We start from the raw sequence: 17,313 nt of genomic DNA, 5'->3' as shown, positions 1-17,313 counted from the left end.
AATCCGGCTTTGTGATGCAATTAACAACTGTATGAAAATTAATAATGATAGCTTGAGAAAAACTGGGTGGAAGTTTCAATTTTGGGATTGTCGGGGGAATAATCCTTGGCAAGTTTTAGTGAAGCTCGAGAGAGGTTGGAGAGTAAAAAGGTGTATTAGATTTACATTGCTCGAGAGGATTTATAAGCGTAAACTACATTTATGCAATGTAAGGGAGATTAAGTGCAGATTCAAGTGCTTGGAATCGCGCAAAGATAGCATGCGAGATGGTGGTTTATTCAAAAATAGATAACCCAAATTATTTACCTCGAAATTAGACTCGGATTATTCGTAATAAAGAGCATTTACACCGCTTACGGCTAATTGACAGAAAAAACATCGACCAGGCAAAATTACCTCAATATTTTCGTTATTAATAAAAACACGGGCAAAAATTTACAACCAAAGTTACACAAGAAGAATTGTTTTAAAGCAAATGTGGCTTGAAATTCAAAAATAAACGGTTCATGATAACGCTGTTGGGTAAATCAAGTTTGAGAACAAACTTCAAAAAGGAAAACATGAAAATACAAAACCAACTTTGTTGCAGCAAAGCGACATGTATTAAGTGTTGGATGCAACAAAAAACCTTCTCTACCACACTCTCCAAATTTTACCGCAAATTATTTAAAAGTAGTAAAAATATTCAAACACTAAAATTGCAGCAAAGAGCTGTTCTTTCTAAATCTGCTTTTGCAAGACTTTTTCTATTAAAATTTTTGATCAAAACACAGCAAGAATAAAAATATCCTATCCTTCTCCAAAATCCCAAGTAACAGTAAATAAAATATTTAGAAAATTGTCCATTTTTGATAGTTATTTTTAAACTCTTAAAATAAACTCCGCCTAATGAATTAGAATATTGTTCAAAAAATTGTACGAATTCTAGGATTTATTTTTTTTATACATTATATTGCTTAAATATTTATTTTGTTTCGTCAACTTTGTATTAATATAACACAGTAAAATTCACGTAGTTCAGTCCGGTACAGTTGATTTATGCCTTTTCGTACGGATGTACTCATACACAATATACAACATAAAAATTTAAACAAAAAATACAGGCAAATTGTGGAAGAATTTTTCATAAAATAGTTTTAACACGAACACAAATGTAGCATAAAATGTACCTGCTACCTGAACTAACACCATTTCTGGTACATTACTGACGTATAACCAAAAACCGCTCAAGATCGCTTAAAATAATTAAAACAAAACATATACGAACAGATTAAATCGCTGATAACAGAACAATGCCGGTACTTCCATATTTAACAAATACATGAAAATTACGAGTATATATAAAAAAATCTCACAATTAAGTCGATTTTGTTAATGAAATTTCAGTACTTTTTGCAAGTCAATTCCGAGTTCAAAAATTATTTGGTTCCATTTTTAAAACTCGGTCATGAGTTGACTGAATTATCTTCTGATATTTAATATTTAATATTTGACGAAAATTTTGCCTCGAATGTTTATTTAAAATTAAAATAGTCATTAAAAATGTATACTGTCATTTCTCTTAAGCAGTTAATTGTTAAAATTGTCTAAAAAGCATCTAAGCCGTTATAGAATTAAAAAAAATAATTAAATTAAAAAGCCCCCTGTGATAAAAAACCAGTCATACTTATTTTAAAAACCGTGTTTTTACTTTACATATTTTAAAATTAATTTATTGCAAAGAGTTACAAATAAATTACTATTTCCTTGGAATAATTTGGTTTTTTCTTTATTAAACCATTAGCATAATATTTTTTATTTAATATACTACTAAGGGTGTTATATATAAATAAGTTATTCGTGATATAATTACACTAGTTTACAATGTTTTTTTTTTTCTTTTACCAAGAGATAATTTATACCGATTTTGTTTTCTGCTTACTCACTGATAACTAAAATATATGTTGCATTTGTCTGTCACGTCTAGTTTTTTTAATATATTTAGTAAAAAATATTTAAAAATTTGTTTCTGGCATACGTTGTTTCTATGATAAACTAATTGTTAAACATTTTATTTGCTTCAAATTATTGTCAAGTGAATGCAGATTAAGACCAAAAAAGTTTTGTTTTGTTTGTGGTAAAATTATTCTAAAAAAACCTGGAAAACTTAAGAGATCAAATGGTAAACGTTTTCATCAAAATTTGTGTCTTTTAAGAAGAGGTGTACCAAGATTTTTGGAATAAAAATATGTTTGCCAATTACTACTGGTTACAATAAGAGAAACTGACAGTGCAAAAAAAACAATCTATGTCATTTTTTATTGTAAAAAAATTCTGAATCAACCATTTTTGTGGAGTCTTTAGCATGCTTTATAAATAAATATTTATAAAACTTAACGGCTCTTTTTTTCGACCTCAGTATAAGACATAGGCTTAATTATTCTTTAGATCTACGTTGGTTCCATCTATTGATAAAGTAGTGTTACCATAAATAAAATTTTTAGAACAATGTATTTTTTTATATTATCCCCAGAATAAGGTAATCTGAGGAACGTAAAAGCGTCCCTAAATAATAAATAAATACCTAGTATGTAGAAACTAAATTACAAAAAAATTTCAGTAACTAGATCATTACCGTCACCACTACTATTTTGTAGATCTCCTTAAAAAGATCTGTTAATTACATACTTCAGATTTATTTGCAAAGAAGTTTTATTTCAGTATTTTGGTACTTTTTAAAAAACGTTTATTTTGCACGCAACACGAGGCCTTACTTCAAAGGTCTATAAACTGTTTTAAACAGCCACTAACACCACTGTACTGTGCCAAATTGCATACTGTGCAGTTAAACTTCCAAAAACTACAAAAGCTAGAAGAAAATGTTTTTGTCCCCGAGTCTTAGCTAGTCTTTAGGTCATAAGTTTGCGTTTGGAGGTGCGTATTGTTTACTTGTTGTCGTCGGTTGCACCATGTGCGCATAGCAACAGCGTCGAGTGCAGTCGGCTAATGATGGGGTTGATACTACGAACGTACTACGCCGCCTACGCGACGGCGTAGTAGGAAGGAGTCGGCGGACGAGCAGCTCCTCTGCTCCTGCTGTTGTCGCTGGGTGTGAGGCCAAGGTCGCTCGTGTCCAGGGGCCGTCAAGGACGCACCTGACTGGGCTTCGTGTCGTTCAGTTCAGATTTCAGAACCTTCAAAGGATGTTACACCTTGATATCGATTCGATCGACGCTAATGTAACCAGTCAAACATCGCGAGATCTCCATGTACACAAGCCCGAGACGAAAACGGCCTTCAAAGGACACACCGACAATTTTTTCACCTTAATATTTCACCACCCAAAATAAAAAACGCGAAAATTTATCGGGCTTGTCAATTATTTATTCCATATTTGGTGGATGCGCCGGGACCCCGACATAAAACCGCTAAATAAGCAACGAGCTTCCGGCTTAAAACTTCATTTTATTTGATTTAAAATGCAAATAACTGATTAAATATCTATTTGTTTTCGAAATCTTGGTAATAATTAAGTTTAGGACTGGACTCTGCGGCTCCATGCTTACATGTTTAGTAATAATCGATAAAACGCTCGTAAAGTGCATTTAACAGAAGTAATTTGAGGCGAGTGCCACGAAAAATTCGCATTAAAAAATGCAGCTGTTAAACCCACTCGTGGATTTTATTTCCTTTGTGTGCAATCAAACAAAACGTAAAGGTGCTCTAATGCAGTTAAGGCGGCGCAATGAGATTACACCCACATATCGTAATCAACTAAGCGAATTTGAGCAAAGTGAAATTGATAATTGGGTGGAAAAGAAATTAAACAACACATAAAAGTATTCAAGCGCTGGGGGGACTCCCTGTCGGTAAATAAAACGGCAATAAAATCCTTTTTAAATAAATGCCGGGATTACAACGATACAGACCGAGTTCGAGGTAATTTTACGAGCCGGCCCTGAGCCAAGCCACTAATCATTTAGCACAGCTTTTTATTGGCTTGGTAAAGTTTTCATCACTGATTTAAAGTTTTGAGACGCTCGATCTTGTGTGTCAATTACTGTGGCTTCGATTGCGAGGACGGGAGAAAAGAGCTAATGTTGAAACGAGCGAGCCAATAAATTTATAACCTCTTTATGGTAAATCAGGAGGCGTTTTATTATGGGACTTGGCCGGAATACGAAACGATCAAAAGATCCAACTGTTCACGGTCAAGACGCCCAAATCGAGACGCAGACAAGACGGATGTCTTTTACTTCGTTTCGGAGTTTGTTAAAAGCTTTATGCACTTAGGGCGTGAAGAGCGTAAGCTTTTTATTTGGTTGGAGACTTTCTGTTCCCGAGGAATAAAAGTTTGCCACCGAAATAGTTCGGATTTTTCGGATATTGGGGCGAAATTACTTGCACACACTTTTGCAGTTTTATTCGGTTCGAGCATATTTTGACTGAATTTTGAGGAAAAAAACGGTTAAATAATTGCCTAAGAAGCACAGCAGATAATGCGCCCTTTGACCTACCGCACTAAATTGTTTACCAAATCCGAGCCTCCACACTGCCTTGTTATCATTTATATTCTGGGAAAGAGTGGAAAAATGAACTGTTCCCATTCACACATCTCCATTCTTTCTCCAGCTCCACGTTCACATAAATAACCGTCTGGTTATACCATTCGGCGAGTTTATCTAACCCGCCATAAATAATACATAAAGAGATCTCGTTGTAGGTTATCCCTTCGGCTATTGTTTCCCTGATTGGAAGGCCCCCGAAATCAGATACGATCCCGCAACTTCATTGCTGATTAAAAATCCCCGTATCTATGTATTTTCATTTTTGAGGTCGGTAATTGGCTCGTCCGAAGTTTGTCGTTGTGGTGGTAATTTTCTACGTGTCCGCAATAGAAACGACGCCTTCGGCGCTTAAGCACGAAAGAATTTCAGGCATGCAACTGTCAACTCGATTCTAATTCCTAACGATAAGTTTCGGTTAATTACAGACACGCTACAAACCGATGCGATTTTAGCACGTTATTGTGCGAGGAGGGCCCCAGTCACGTTGGAGCGCTTCTTGTATATTATTTTTCAGCTCACGTTTAGTCCGGCACATAAAACCTAATTGAAGTAATGCGCACAGCGACAGGCAATCGGAAACCCGCTTTACAATTAGACCCGGAACGAAATTTACTAAAAATACACACCGGGGCAAGGATTTTTTTACAAGATTTAATTTTATGTGGGTTTCAAGGATAAGTGGAGGAGACGTTGCGATCTGAGAGGAAAAAGTCGGGCTTGATCGTGACCTTTTTCAAAGGCTGGGAGTGCTCTAAGACACCCACGTACACAGTCGGCCAAATTTGCGCTGTCAGAATTTATAAACTAAGCAAAATTTCACAAAGTAGGAGTTTTCAAACATGAACTTGAAGCGATCAGATGCCAAAAATCCTCCATTTTTTCATCAATTAACTCGATGCAAACGTTCGTATCTGCCACCAGTATTCGAGGAGAATCTTGTACAATTAAATATTAATTTATATGTTACGATAATTTATGTTATTATTTGCTAGTGACCTCCCTAAGGAACGAGCTACTGAAGACCAACTTTGTACCAGTGCCCATATAAAAAATAGATAATTCATATTAACCATTTTATGATTTACAAACAGATTTTGCAAAACTTGTACGTATTCGTTTTTCTTTTTCTTCTCTTACGAGTTAAACTGATACATTTTGGCGCGAAAAATCAATGAATTCTTGACGAATAAACTAAATGTAAAAGTAAGTGCCCTTTAAAGAAACGTACAAAAAAATATCCTTCAAAAATTTTACTGCAGTACATTCTAAACAAGATTTTGTTTCTGTGAAAAAATACTTGTTGGAGATTGGTTAATTTAAGATTTCAGAAATTTAAAACACATTTTCTTTGAAATAAATAATTTTTTATTTTAGTTTATTTTTCATATCGTACAGTTACTCTAAAAAAGAAAACCGTTATCCCGGCGCATCCACCACAATTGCAAAGCACCCCAAAATCATGTCATGCTTTCATATTAAAAGCAAATGCTTCTTAAGTATTTGCTTTTTATGGCTTTCTGAAACGCTTCATTTGATTTCAGGCACTTACTTCTTACTTTACGATTTTATCGATTTCTTCGAAAAGGATGGCCCTAGCTTCCTCCAACGAGACAAATACCACGACATTATCGATACGATATTCAAAAATATGAGTCGGTTGGAACGTGATGCCATAGTATTTCAGGTAAGAGGTTTAAAGTGTTCTCAAGTCGAGACAAATTGAATGCAATAAATTGACCAAGAGAGAAGTTTGTAAAATGATTGCTAATTTTTCCAGTATACTGATTGGGAGCACGTCAACGACGGCTACTTGAACCAGAAAATGGTGGGCGACGTCGTCGGAGATTATTTTTTCATTTGTCCAACCAACGATTTCGCCGAGCTGGCAGCAGAGCGCGGAATGAAAGTCTACTATTATTTTTTCACACACGTAAGTAGACACTAAAAAATATCTTGAGCGACGTCTTTGTAAATTCTCAACGAGTCGCTTCCTGTGTCAAGTGTACGTTAGACCCCGTTTTCATGGCGATAACTACCACTGGATTGTTTTTGCCGACAAATCACTTGAATAGAATATTCCTCCAGTCACCAATTGTTACATTCTGTTATGGCTCGAGTTAATTAAATCTCATCCGACCAACACTAACAAGACAACTTCTTCCGACTTGAGAGATTGTAATTAAAAGAAAACTAGATAAATATTTCCGCCGCAGTAATGGAATTAAATTAGTTTCAAGCGCTCGCCCTGTATATTAATCTGAGTGTAACTTGGACTTTTATTGCTCTCAAAGCACGGCTCGCTCTTGGTAATAATGTTCCAGTTTGTAATTTCGCTGTCTTGGCATAAATAATAAGCAGGTACTCGCAATGGTATAATAACACAGTCTGCACTCGGAAGTAAATAAATTCAAGGGAACAAACTTGTTACACCATTGGCGGCATCGATCATTCTCGATCAGAATTCCGGCCAAGTGGGGCATTTTGACTACGAGTGCGTAAAAAGCAGCCTCGGGCACTCGCTAAACGTCATAATGATGAAATATAGGGCGAGAAGGCCCTCTCGGATAGACACGGTTATCATCTTAAGCGTGCCGTTCTTTACTTTGGCTCCATGCCATCCGTGGAAAAATTGCGTGCTATATAGCACTTTGCGAGTTCATAACAAAACGTCTAGACTTTTTCAACGATCCATGCATTATTTAATAAGAGCGGTTTAAGACCACTTTGCATAAGAAAGAAGCGTTCTACCGCTATCACGGCTCACCATTCCGGAGGATCGCAACCACGCACGATACACAATGCGAGCCAAAACTATCGCACACAAACTTCAGTAACTCCCGCTTCAATTAAACTACTTTTGCCACCTTAAGTTAAGCATTTGAAACAAGATTTTTGGATTATTGTTAACCAAAATGTACTCTTTAACATAAAAATCAGAACTGCCAACAGCAACTGTCGTTCTGCATCACCTTGAACAAATTTCAGCACTCGCCCGGCGCATCCACCAAAATTGTGCCATTATTATTATTATTATTATTATTATTATTATTATTATTATTATTATTATTATTATTATTATTATTATTATTATTATTCCTTCTCAAACTGAGTAAATTTATACCCAAGTTGTTGGTACTTTCCTGTCATAGTTTTTGACATATGTATATTTTTTTGTTCACATTTTTATTTGCAAGAGTTTATTTAAAATATCACAGCTTTTGAACCATTTGCGATAAGTAAATATTTTTTTGCATTCGATAACCGAAGTTTCGAAGAGCCTTTTAGAATTTTTAAAATTATCAACTGTCAAAATTCAAGGCTAGTGCGATTTTTTCAAAATGGTTATTAAAAATCAGCAATAACTCAATGTTTTCAAATGGATCGACCCTATTTTCTTAACGGCAATCAAAAGAACAATAGTATTCATGGTAATTTTTATCAACACGTCCAATACCTATGTCTTACAGTTTTTGAAAAAAATCACAAAAACGGATTTTACTTCCTAATTTAATCAAGTAGACCTTGCAAAATAGTCAACAATTGTCAAACTTTAACATTTTGGTTAGTTTTTGGCTGGTTAATTACCGAATACGCAGCAAAATAATTTATTTAATTATGGTTTGTGCTATATTAGTGAATTATGTAAAGTAACTCAGTCAGTCTGCCATCAAATTTTGAACTTCTTGAATTTAAATGGTGAAAAAATCTAACATTCTTTCTAATAAATGGTACAATTTTATCGTATTTTTCGAAAGCTTCTTCGATTAAATAAGATAATAATGAGCTAGAATTCTGTTTTTTGCAATTATTTAAAAACACTGCGAGAGAAAGATATAGAAGGCGTTAAATAAAACAAAAGTTTAAAAACCCGACACACCAAACCTTTATTTGAAACACTACGCGTTCCATCCTCAGGTAAGAATATAAATATAAAATATAAATACAATAATATAAAAATAATAGTTGAAAAAACTGTGTTAAAATAATTTTTCATACAATCATTATTTTCAAAAAATCATAGTGGCCTTGCAATTGACAATCTTAAAAATTTTAGAGGACTCTTCGAGCATTTGGTTATCAAATGCAGAAAGAATTGTTCACTTATTGTAAAGGACTGTAAAACTTTAAAAGACACTGTAAATAAAACTTTTAACAAAAACATTGACATACTTCAAAAACTATAACAGATAAGTAGTGACAATTAGAATACATTTTACTCAGTTCCGAAAAGCGAATTAAGAAATGCAATAAAATGAGTGGTTATCCCTTAAAATTTCAAAGTTGGCACCAATTTCTCGTAGTTCCAGAAGTTCAGCTATCTTGAAAATAATTTAGTTGAATGGTCGATTTGTATTACTTGTATTAGAATTTGAAAAAATTGTAATGTAGTCCTAAGAGAATCAACCGTATAGTAAAACATATGATAAGAATAATACAAATTATGTTTTACAAAGAAAAAATAATAGAGCTACATATATATTGTTCCTTGAGAAAACCCACGTAAGAAGTCTTAAAAGCACGATTATTAGCTTATAATACGTTTAACAATAGCAGCGTGTATTGTGTTCCCGGCGAGCAATTGGCTGCGATTTGGGCAAAAATCAATTTAGTGCCATCCTTCTTCGAAAATAGCATGGCATGTCTAGGCGCGATCGCGTCCGTTTTTCTCGAAGTCAATTACGTGTGATTCTTTTCCGTCTCAGTATTTCATGTGGCGGCGCGATAACGAGCGAGCTTTTGGCTTCGGGATAAGTAGGGTGTCTGATTTCGGCCACAGGCAACAGGAGACCAGAGCAGCAATCGATGACCAGAGCTCGTTTCGGCCTGACCGGATGTCCGGCAGACGCACTGCTCTTTAGAGGCTTCCTGTCTAATACCTGTTTAATAGATGGACGTATTAACGAACGAACGAACGTGTGACGGTTTTACAATGAGACCAAACCGTTATTTACGTCATTTCTAGCACACAAATTGCTGAGATAAGATCGGACAAGGAAAGGCACGACAAGCGATTTCGAAGTTGTGGGACTTCGGATATTTACATGGGGTGGCCTTCGACGGGCTCTTTTAAAGAATATACGATTTTCTACGCTCGTGCATATTTTATTAGGGAATTACGTGTGTGGGCTTTGCCAACTTTTCTAATAGTGGATATGGGAAAAGTTCGCTTACTTTATTATCGATGGAGCGGAAAACTATTATTTTGCAAAACCCTCGTCGTTTTTCGTCGTTGTTTGCTTTGCGTAGAATAGCCTAATGGCATTTCTATCACTGTCGTCGATAAAACAGTCGGTAAATAGAACATTTTGTATAGACAAGGTTGGTGGATGTGTGCGACGCCAAATATCGCTGCTGTCATGTCGAACTGGCGGAAATAAATTGCTTTAGGTGGATTAGTTGAGGAGAATATAAAAAGCAAAGTGTGGGTTAAATGAAGTTTAAAAATGTATTTGCCTGTCGTTAAATGATTAGCGTTGTGGGCACTAAATATTGAAGAATTAGTTATGAGAGAAATTGCTAATCACATAATAATTGTTTGCCGGAGTCAATTTATATTAATGAGTAATTTAATAAATAAGCGGTCCACACTGGACTCGGTTATGATTTATGGAAATGTTCCATAACCTAATTGTAATAGTTTGGCGTCACCCAATTCCAGAACGTCGATAAAGCAGCGGTGATACGCCAGCACACAGCACTGAATTAAATTAAAACGATCCAACTATACACACACCCAAATTGGAATTTTAGTGTAAACAAAGATTGAATTTTTCCAGGCGAAAACCTCGAAACGATCATCTTTCACGCGTGTTAATTTACATCGAAAAGGAAGGAAAGCGGGTAATATATCGTTTCCACCACAATAGATTTTCAATATAGTAGTGAGCCACTTTTTGCTGTCAACCCACAACAGCATTATCATGAAAATGTATTGATGATAGTGAAAGGAAATGCCTCAGGTTGTGCTTCAATGCCTGAATAGAAAGCGCTTTTTCATCCCCTCGTGCGGAATTGTTAATCTGTCTGCAGCGGAAGTATCATTTTGTTACTGTTTGAGCATCGATTTAAGGCCGCGATATTGGGCCGTTTTGCTCCAACGAACTAGACGGCTGCTTGCCGTAATTTCATCATTTCGAGTACACGCTACGACGACTTTTCTTGCTTCTGTCCGTCCTGAACGAATTTACTATTATTCGACGATTCGGCGAGCACTTAAATACCACTTCTGCAATGGGACGAGTCGCTTCCACCTGACTTAACAAATGCGGAAAAACGCAAAAGGCCTTTACAAAACCAAGACGCAAACTTGAGGAATTCGACAAGTGCCAGCTTTATTGGCTCGGCCGCGGACACAACCACTGGAAATACGCCAGTGCCTTTTCCAACCTGTTCATTTTGTACTGTAAAATTTTACCCAAATATTAACAAATTAAAAGATTAAAGATTCTTACAAAAAATCGTACTTCTCCTTGTTACTATATTTTTTCCCAATATGTGAACCTGAAATTTTCAAAAAAAGAAATATCGAAACCAGCAAACAATTTTGAATTTATGGCAAGTAACCAACAAATTCAAATTAAAAAAAAACTACAGGGAAGGTCACTAATATTGCGGTTATCTGAAAGTGTATATTTTTTTAAAGCTTTTATTTAACTTGTTTTGTTGTCCGTCTATTTCATATTTGAACCAAATTTGAAAGGCTTCCCGTTGTCCCATTTTTTTTAAAATAGTATTTTTCACTTTTTACTGCATCTTCTAAATAAAACTTTTTTTTTACATTTTTTTAAATTTTTATTAGTGTACGTACTCGTATTTTATTTCAGGTAATAGAAACACTTAAATCCACACAATAACATCTTGCACTTGGCCTTGAGATAAACTTTTATCAAAGTTTATAATATTTTCCCGGCGCATCCACCATTTTTGCTCTTAGCCTTAACTAAATTATGCATCGCCTTTTGTTTATTTTTCTTAACTGTCTGAATAAAAACTTGATAAATATCAAAGAAAGTCCATTAAACGGTTGAAAAAACCGTCATAAACTAAATAGGAAAATAGAAAAACTTGGAGTTTTGTCCTTTCTCTGTTTGTTTTATTAGCGTCAGTTAAAAGAATATTAAACCAGCTCGTAAACTCCAAATAACCATAAAAGCCAACTTTGAAGCCGGAAAGAGTAAAATTTTAATCTGGTGGCATGCCGCATTAATAATGTGACAAATTACAAATTCATTCACTTTCCAGTTCCTTCCAACTAGAAACTAATTAAGAAGTTGATTGCGTGTCGTGGGTACACAATAGTTGATAAAACTGGCTCAAGGCCGTGATCTAAAAATGCCCTCTCATCACAAAGTAATAAATTCCCTCTGCGTTCTAACGAAAATTCACTAATAAACTGTTTAAATTTTTAACCGTAGATTCGATTTCCCCCGCGAGTAAATAATAGATCGAGTGACGTCTTCGCGTGGATCGAAACGTTTCGGATAATTAAATATCGCCGAGAAAATACTCGTACATGCAAATTTTAATACAGCCTCGTGTACGAATTTGTGTTACGCATACCTAACGAGTGATTTTATTTTACAGAGGACAAGCACGTCGTTGTGGGGCGAATGGATGGGGGTGATGCACGGGGATGAGATAGAATACGTGTTTGGCCATCCTTTGAACATGTCGTTGCAGTTTAACTCAAGGGAACGGGAACTCAGTCTGAAGATAATGCAAGCCTTTGCCAGATTTGCAGCAACGGGGTAAGGACTAATTACGGACGGTTCGAGTGGCTTCGAGAGACCATCGTGCTTTTTACCAATGGGACACTCGATCAAGCCGAGAGGATTCGAATTACGGCTCAGGCACGGAGAGATATTTTCGGGCGAGGATCAATAGCGGGGGCGTTTCGCCGATTGGGCCCTAATTATCTATTATTAATACGAGACTTGTATGAAACAAAAAATTACTTTCCAAGTTTGCAACGAGTTTCTGACAGATATGACGGCAAAAAAGCGCGTAGGTGTGAGAGAATTCGGCTGGCGGAGCAAACGCGGTTTTTAATTAAGTCAAAACTTTATTAACATAAAAAAACATGTATTTTGTTTTCACTTGGTTTCACGCGTTTTTCTTTGAAGTGTTTTTAAGATTCTGGATAAAAAAGAAAAATCACAGCCCCTTTCAAACAGGTCTAATTTTTAAGTTGCAGCAAATCAGTAAATCCGGGAGCTTCAACCAAAATTTTCTCAAATATCGGGTGTGTAAGAGCGACTACTAGCTGTTCCAAAACTATAAAAACGCCAACGTCGCATTTTCTCTCAAAATTAGCTGTTATAAATTATTCATGCACTAATTCTAATGTAATTTATACTTTTAATGAGAGATCTAATGGCTAATATCTATTTGGCATTTTTATCAACCTTATTAAAAAAAAATGATAAAATGCGATATTGGCGTTTTTATAGTTTTGGAACAGCTAATAGATAGAGCTATACAAAACACAATTTTCGATAAAAAAAAATCACAAATTCTTTAATTGGGCTGAAATAAAAAACAAAAAATAGCAACGCCGTACAAGTACACCTGTTTTGATACGTTTAAAAAAATGTTAACCAAAAGAATTACTTATCATGGTAACATTACTAAATTTTGCCAAAAGTTGCTACACTTTTAAAGTGGTGTTTTTTTAAATCTTACGTTTTAAAAACCAAAGGAAATGTTTTCCTACAATTTTTTTTGAAAAATTACATAATAAATCAAGTAACATGAAAATAAACCATGAAAAACAAAGTTAACAAGACTTGTTTTCCTAGTTTTTCTAGAATTCCACATTAAAATATGCATTTTTTGCAACTTTTACGAGCATCTTAAATAAAGAGCAGTGATTTTTTTTATTATTTTTTTAGCGACTTTTGACAAACCCAATATACAGCGTTGATCCTAAATAGAGCGACAAACTTCAACCCAAGGTAGTATCAAATGAGTACATGCAGGGAAATATTGTAAAAAATTTCTTGTGTCACCGTTTTCGAAATAATTTTTTTTAAAGTTATGTTGGAGATAATGCGTACGCCACTGATATGCCCGTAAGTAGTATTAGCACAGTTAGTAGAAAGCTTGATATTCATTTGATGACAATGTACTTGACCAATGCAACAATGATCACTGTGTATTATTGATGTTCATGATGAAAACAAGCACATTGTATTCCAATAGGTCTAATTTAAATTCATGAGCGCCGTAAGTGGCACGGATTAAGGGGTTTCTACTCCTGCGAAATAAAAACGTAAATATGGTACAGATCGTCTCTTGGGAAGCTGTGATAAAATTGTGTCGGTCTATTCAAGAATCACGCTGTATATGTTAATTTCTAACTTTTAAGTAAGAGTTAGGTCTGGCAATCGAATATTTGGAAGCAATAACGTCGGATCGGATTATAATTGCTTCAATAAAATATTCTATCTTGCGAATCATGCCGGCAGGTAATACCCACACTAGTGTATTAATACCACCTCACGTAGTCACAGCTAATAACAGCATGTATAATAATCCGGCTATGTAGTGTACCGGTGGCCTCAGATATGTGTACCCGTCCGATGGAATACGTAATTACGTCGCCTAATCCGGATTATACCTCAAGAATAATATCTCACACAACATTCGGCCGTTTCGACTAAAGCTCGCCTCACGATTTGCATTCGAGCTATTGATATTTTGCATAAATGCTTCCTCCATTAAACAAATTTGTAAAATTGCGGCGTTTCAACCCGAAATTTCATAAACCCAATTCGAGCACTGAAATTGCAATATGCCCAAAAACCCAATTAATTTTTTTCGAAAATCGCTCGTGTAGTACCAGCGTTGGAGCTTTATTATAAAAGCAAATATTTGCATATCTCAAATTAACACAACATTAGTGAGCGTTCAGCTGTAAGCAGCTTACACAAATCGGATAAACCAACAACGAATTAAGTCTCTCGACAAATTTTATAATCGAGTTAGGTTCATTTCGATTATAACATATGACATGATATCTGACCACTTTCCAAAGCAGAGATAACGCAAATTCGTGCCGGGGGCTAACCGCAAATGTCCTACCTGTTGCACAATGTGCACTGACCAAACTCGGGACGCACAAAGGGGGCGTCCGCGGTGATATTTACACACCGGAGGGGCCTTAATAAGACTTTAGTTCGCTATAATTTGTACAGCTCTCCAAAAATGTATTTTTTGCAGGAAACCAGTGACAGACGACGTGAATTGGCCATTGTACACAAAAGACCAACCGCAGTATTTCATCTTCAACGCCGACAAAAACGGCATCGGCAAAGGTCCTCGAGCGACAGCGTGCGCGTTTTGGAACGATTTCCTGCCCAAGCTTCGGGATAACCCAGGTAAATTCAATCGTTGCAGTCTGCATCATTAAACGGATCGATTGTGTGGCCGACGAGATCAATTTCAAAACAAGCTTAGAATGCGCTTAATTATTAAACGCATCGGTTGCGCAATCGGCCGACAAAGGCCAGGCTTGAAAAGCGAGAGCGATTAGTTCACACTCGTGTGCCTTAAAAAGGGAGTCCAAGGACAGCTACGAGTGGAAAAATAGATTTTAAAAATTATGGTCGATATTGTGGGGCTTCGGAGTAGCAGAAATGTGTCTTGTTCGTTTATTTGCGGATGGAAAGGCGAATTTTTTGCTCGAGCGGCCAATTGGTCGGGTGCTGAAAGCGGCCTGAATTTCAATATCACGCCCCCTGGAAATCTCAGTACCCAGATCATGCCCTCGACCTCAAGTCATCGCTTCGCCCTTGCGTCCCTCCGGACGCGTTAACAGCATCCAGCAATTAATTTACAAGAGTCGCATATCCCTTGGTAGCGCTCAAAGGTCGTGGAATCAGTTCGATTCTTGCCGGCCATAAATTGAAAGCCTTGCCGGCAAATTGGTTGTGTTTTTGTGTCGGCGGCGACATCCAAGGTAAAAGCGTCGCCGGCTATAAAATCAGTCGGGACCGGTCTGCCCCAGAAAGCAGTAATATTTCGAGTCCTGTGCATGCACACACCACCATCGATCTAATCCTCCTGAGGGAATACGGCTTACATTTCTTTCGGAGGAAACGGCTGAGACTCTGGATATATCCGCATGCACAGCGCCGACACGTGAGCAGTTTTCGAAAATGCCTGTTTTCGAAAACGAGACGACTCTAACGAAATTCTTACGTGCGGAATATGAAAATTAAATGGGACGGTTCGGAGCTTTTTCCACGCGTGACAATTGAAATTTCGACGGAGCAACAGGACATAACTTTCTTTTCCAGACCGTGTTTATTGCGACGATAGTTCACTTTACTGGCTAAATAAAAGATTCAACAGCACTAAGCGGTCGCTTCTAAACGATTTTCCCACACAAAGTGAAAGTAATTTTAACTAAAACTCATTATTGCAGAGATAACAACTTTTGAAATTTCATCAAATTCTATTATCTGATGTATCAACTGGAGCCATTAGCCCTATTGTGGAAATAATTTAAACTTTCTTTCGGGTAATCATAATAATGATGACGAAGTGCTAAAAGTAGCGAAACCAGATTAAAGTCTTTCCAAATTGAGACTCGAATATTTCTCAGTCGAGATTAAAATTAAAATTACGCCACATACTCATACCCAAAAACAGTGTGTAAATTAAAAAAAAATTAACATATATATGTGTAACCAGGGAAGAAAAGTAAATGTATAAAGCATTCAAAATATGATATTCTGGGCATTTTTAAGTCACTTTTTGTTATAAATAAAGAGAAAAACTCTGAGAGCCAGTTTACTGAAGATGAAACTTGCAATTAATTGCCTTCTGTAAACCCTACAGGGGGGCGAATTAAATTTTAATATAGGATAAAAGTGATTTATTAAAATGTTATAAATTTATTTATTAAAAAAAGATGATTTTTCTCCAACTAATAGTTATTGAAAAAATTTCAAATAAAAGAAAAATTCGTTCGCATAAACGATCATAATTAAAAAACTGGTGGGAATTTGTCGATTTTCTTGATGTCAATCGATTCCCCGGATTATTTTGCACAGGTAAGATTTAAAATTGTTCCACTTTTTCGAATAGTTTTGTTGTAATTGAAATAATAATAAAAATTAAAAAATTGGCCTTAAAAATGGCCAATTTCAAAATGAAATAAAATCCATCTTATAGATTTTGATGTGCTCTTTACTACGGAAAAAGTGTTTTCTCTTAGCTCTTTTAGTTTGGCCGTAATCAGCGTTTGAAATTTTTTTTGCGAGATATCGCCTTGAAACTTTGAAACCTATGCCATTTTGTGGAGTTTTATTCCGGTTTTTCTCGATTTTTCTGATTGAAAAAAAAAGGAAAATGGCAACCTTTGTTTGCGTTTTTTCGGAAACTGTAATACTTAGAGCAACAGGCAGAAAATCGTCTAATAGCGCTTAAAATTTTCTATTTTTTCGTCTAAACCTGGAGCGAGCCGCTCCGGTAACGGTTCCGGCTATAGAGGCAATCAAATTTCAAAAAAATTCATAAAAAAAACTAATGTTCGTAGAGCAATGCGGTTTGTTCCATTGAATTCTACGGCTCATTTTACATATTATATCAATTTTTCACAAGAATAAAAAATTTAAAATTTTTTGCCTAAATTTAGGGTAGCCATTTGTCATTGTGAAAAATTTTATTTATTAAAAAAAATTATAACTCGAAAACTAAAAGTCGTAGAGCAATGCGGTTTGTTCCATTGAATTCTACGGCTCATTTTACATATTATATC

At 35.7% G+C, this 17,313-nt stretch overlaps 1 protein-coding gene across 2 annotated transcripts in view; it reads left to right on the top strand.

The window, feature by feature from the left end:
- The window catches only part of Ace (Acetylcholine esterase), a 38,581-nt gene that overhangs the window by 17,429 nt on the left and 3,839 nt on the right, over positions 1-17,313 (top strand). Inside the window, exons 3-6 of one of the 2 annotated variants that reach the window (XM_008202822.3) lie at positions 6,089-6,231; positions 6,325-6,477; positions 12,132-12,295; positions 14,769-14,926. In XM_008202822.3, the coding sequence (XP_008201044.1) occupies positions 6,089-6,231; positions 6,325-6,477; positions 12,132-12,295; positions 14,769-14,926 (618 nt within the window). 2 annotated transcript variants of the gene reach the window in all.

Source organism: Tribolium castaneum, chromosome 4 (assembly GCF_031307605.1).
Source record: "Tribolium castaneum strain GA2 chromosome 4, icTriCast1.1, whole genome shotgun sequence".
In the NCBI taxonomy this organism is placed as follows: Eukaryota; Metazoa; Arthropoda; class Insecta; order Coleoptera; family Tenebrionidae; genus Tribolium; species Tribolium castaneum.
The sequence above is the reverse complement of the archived record's forward strand: the minus strand, read 5'-3'. Positions and strand labels throughout refer to the sequence as shown.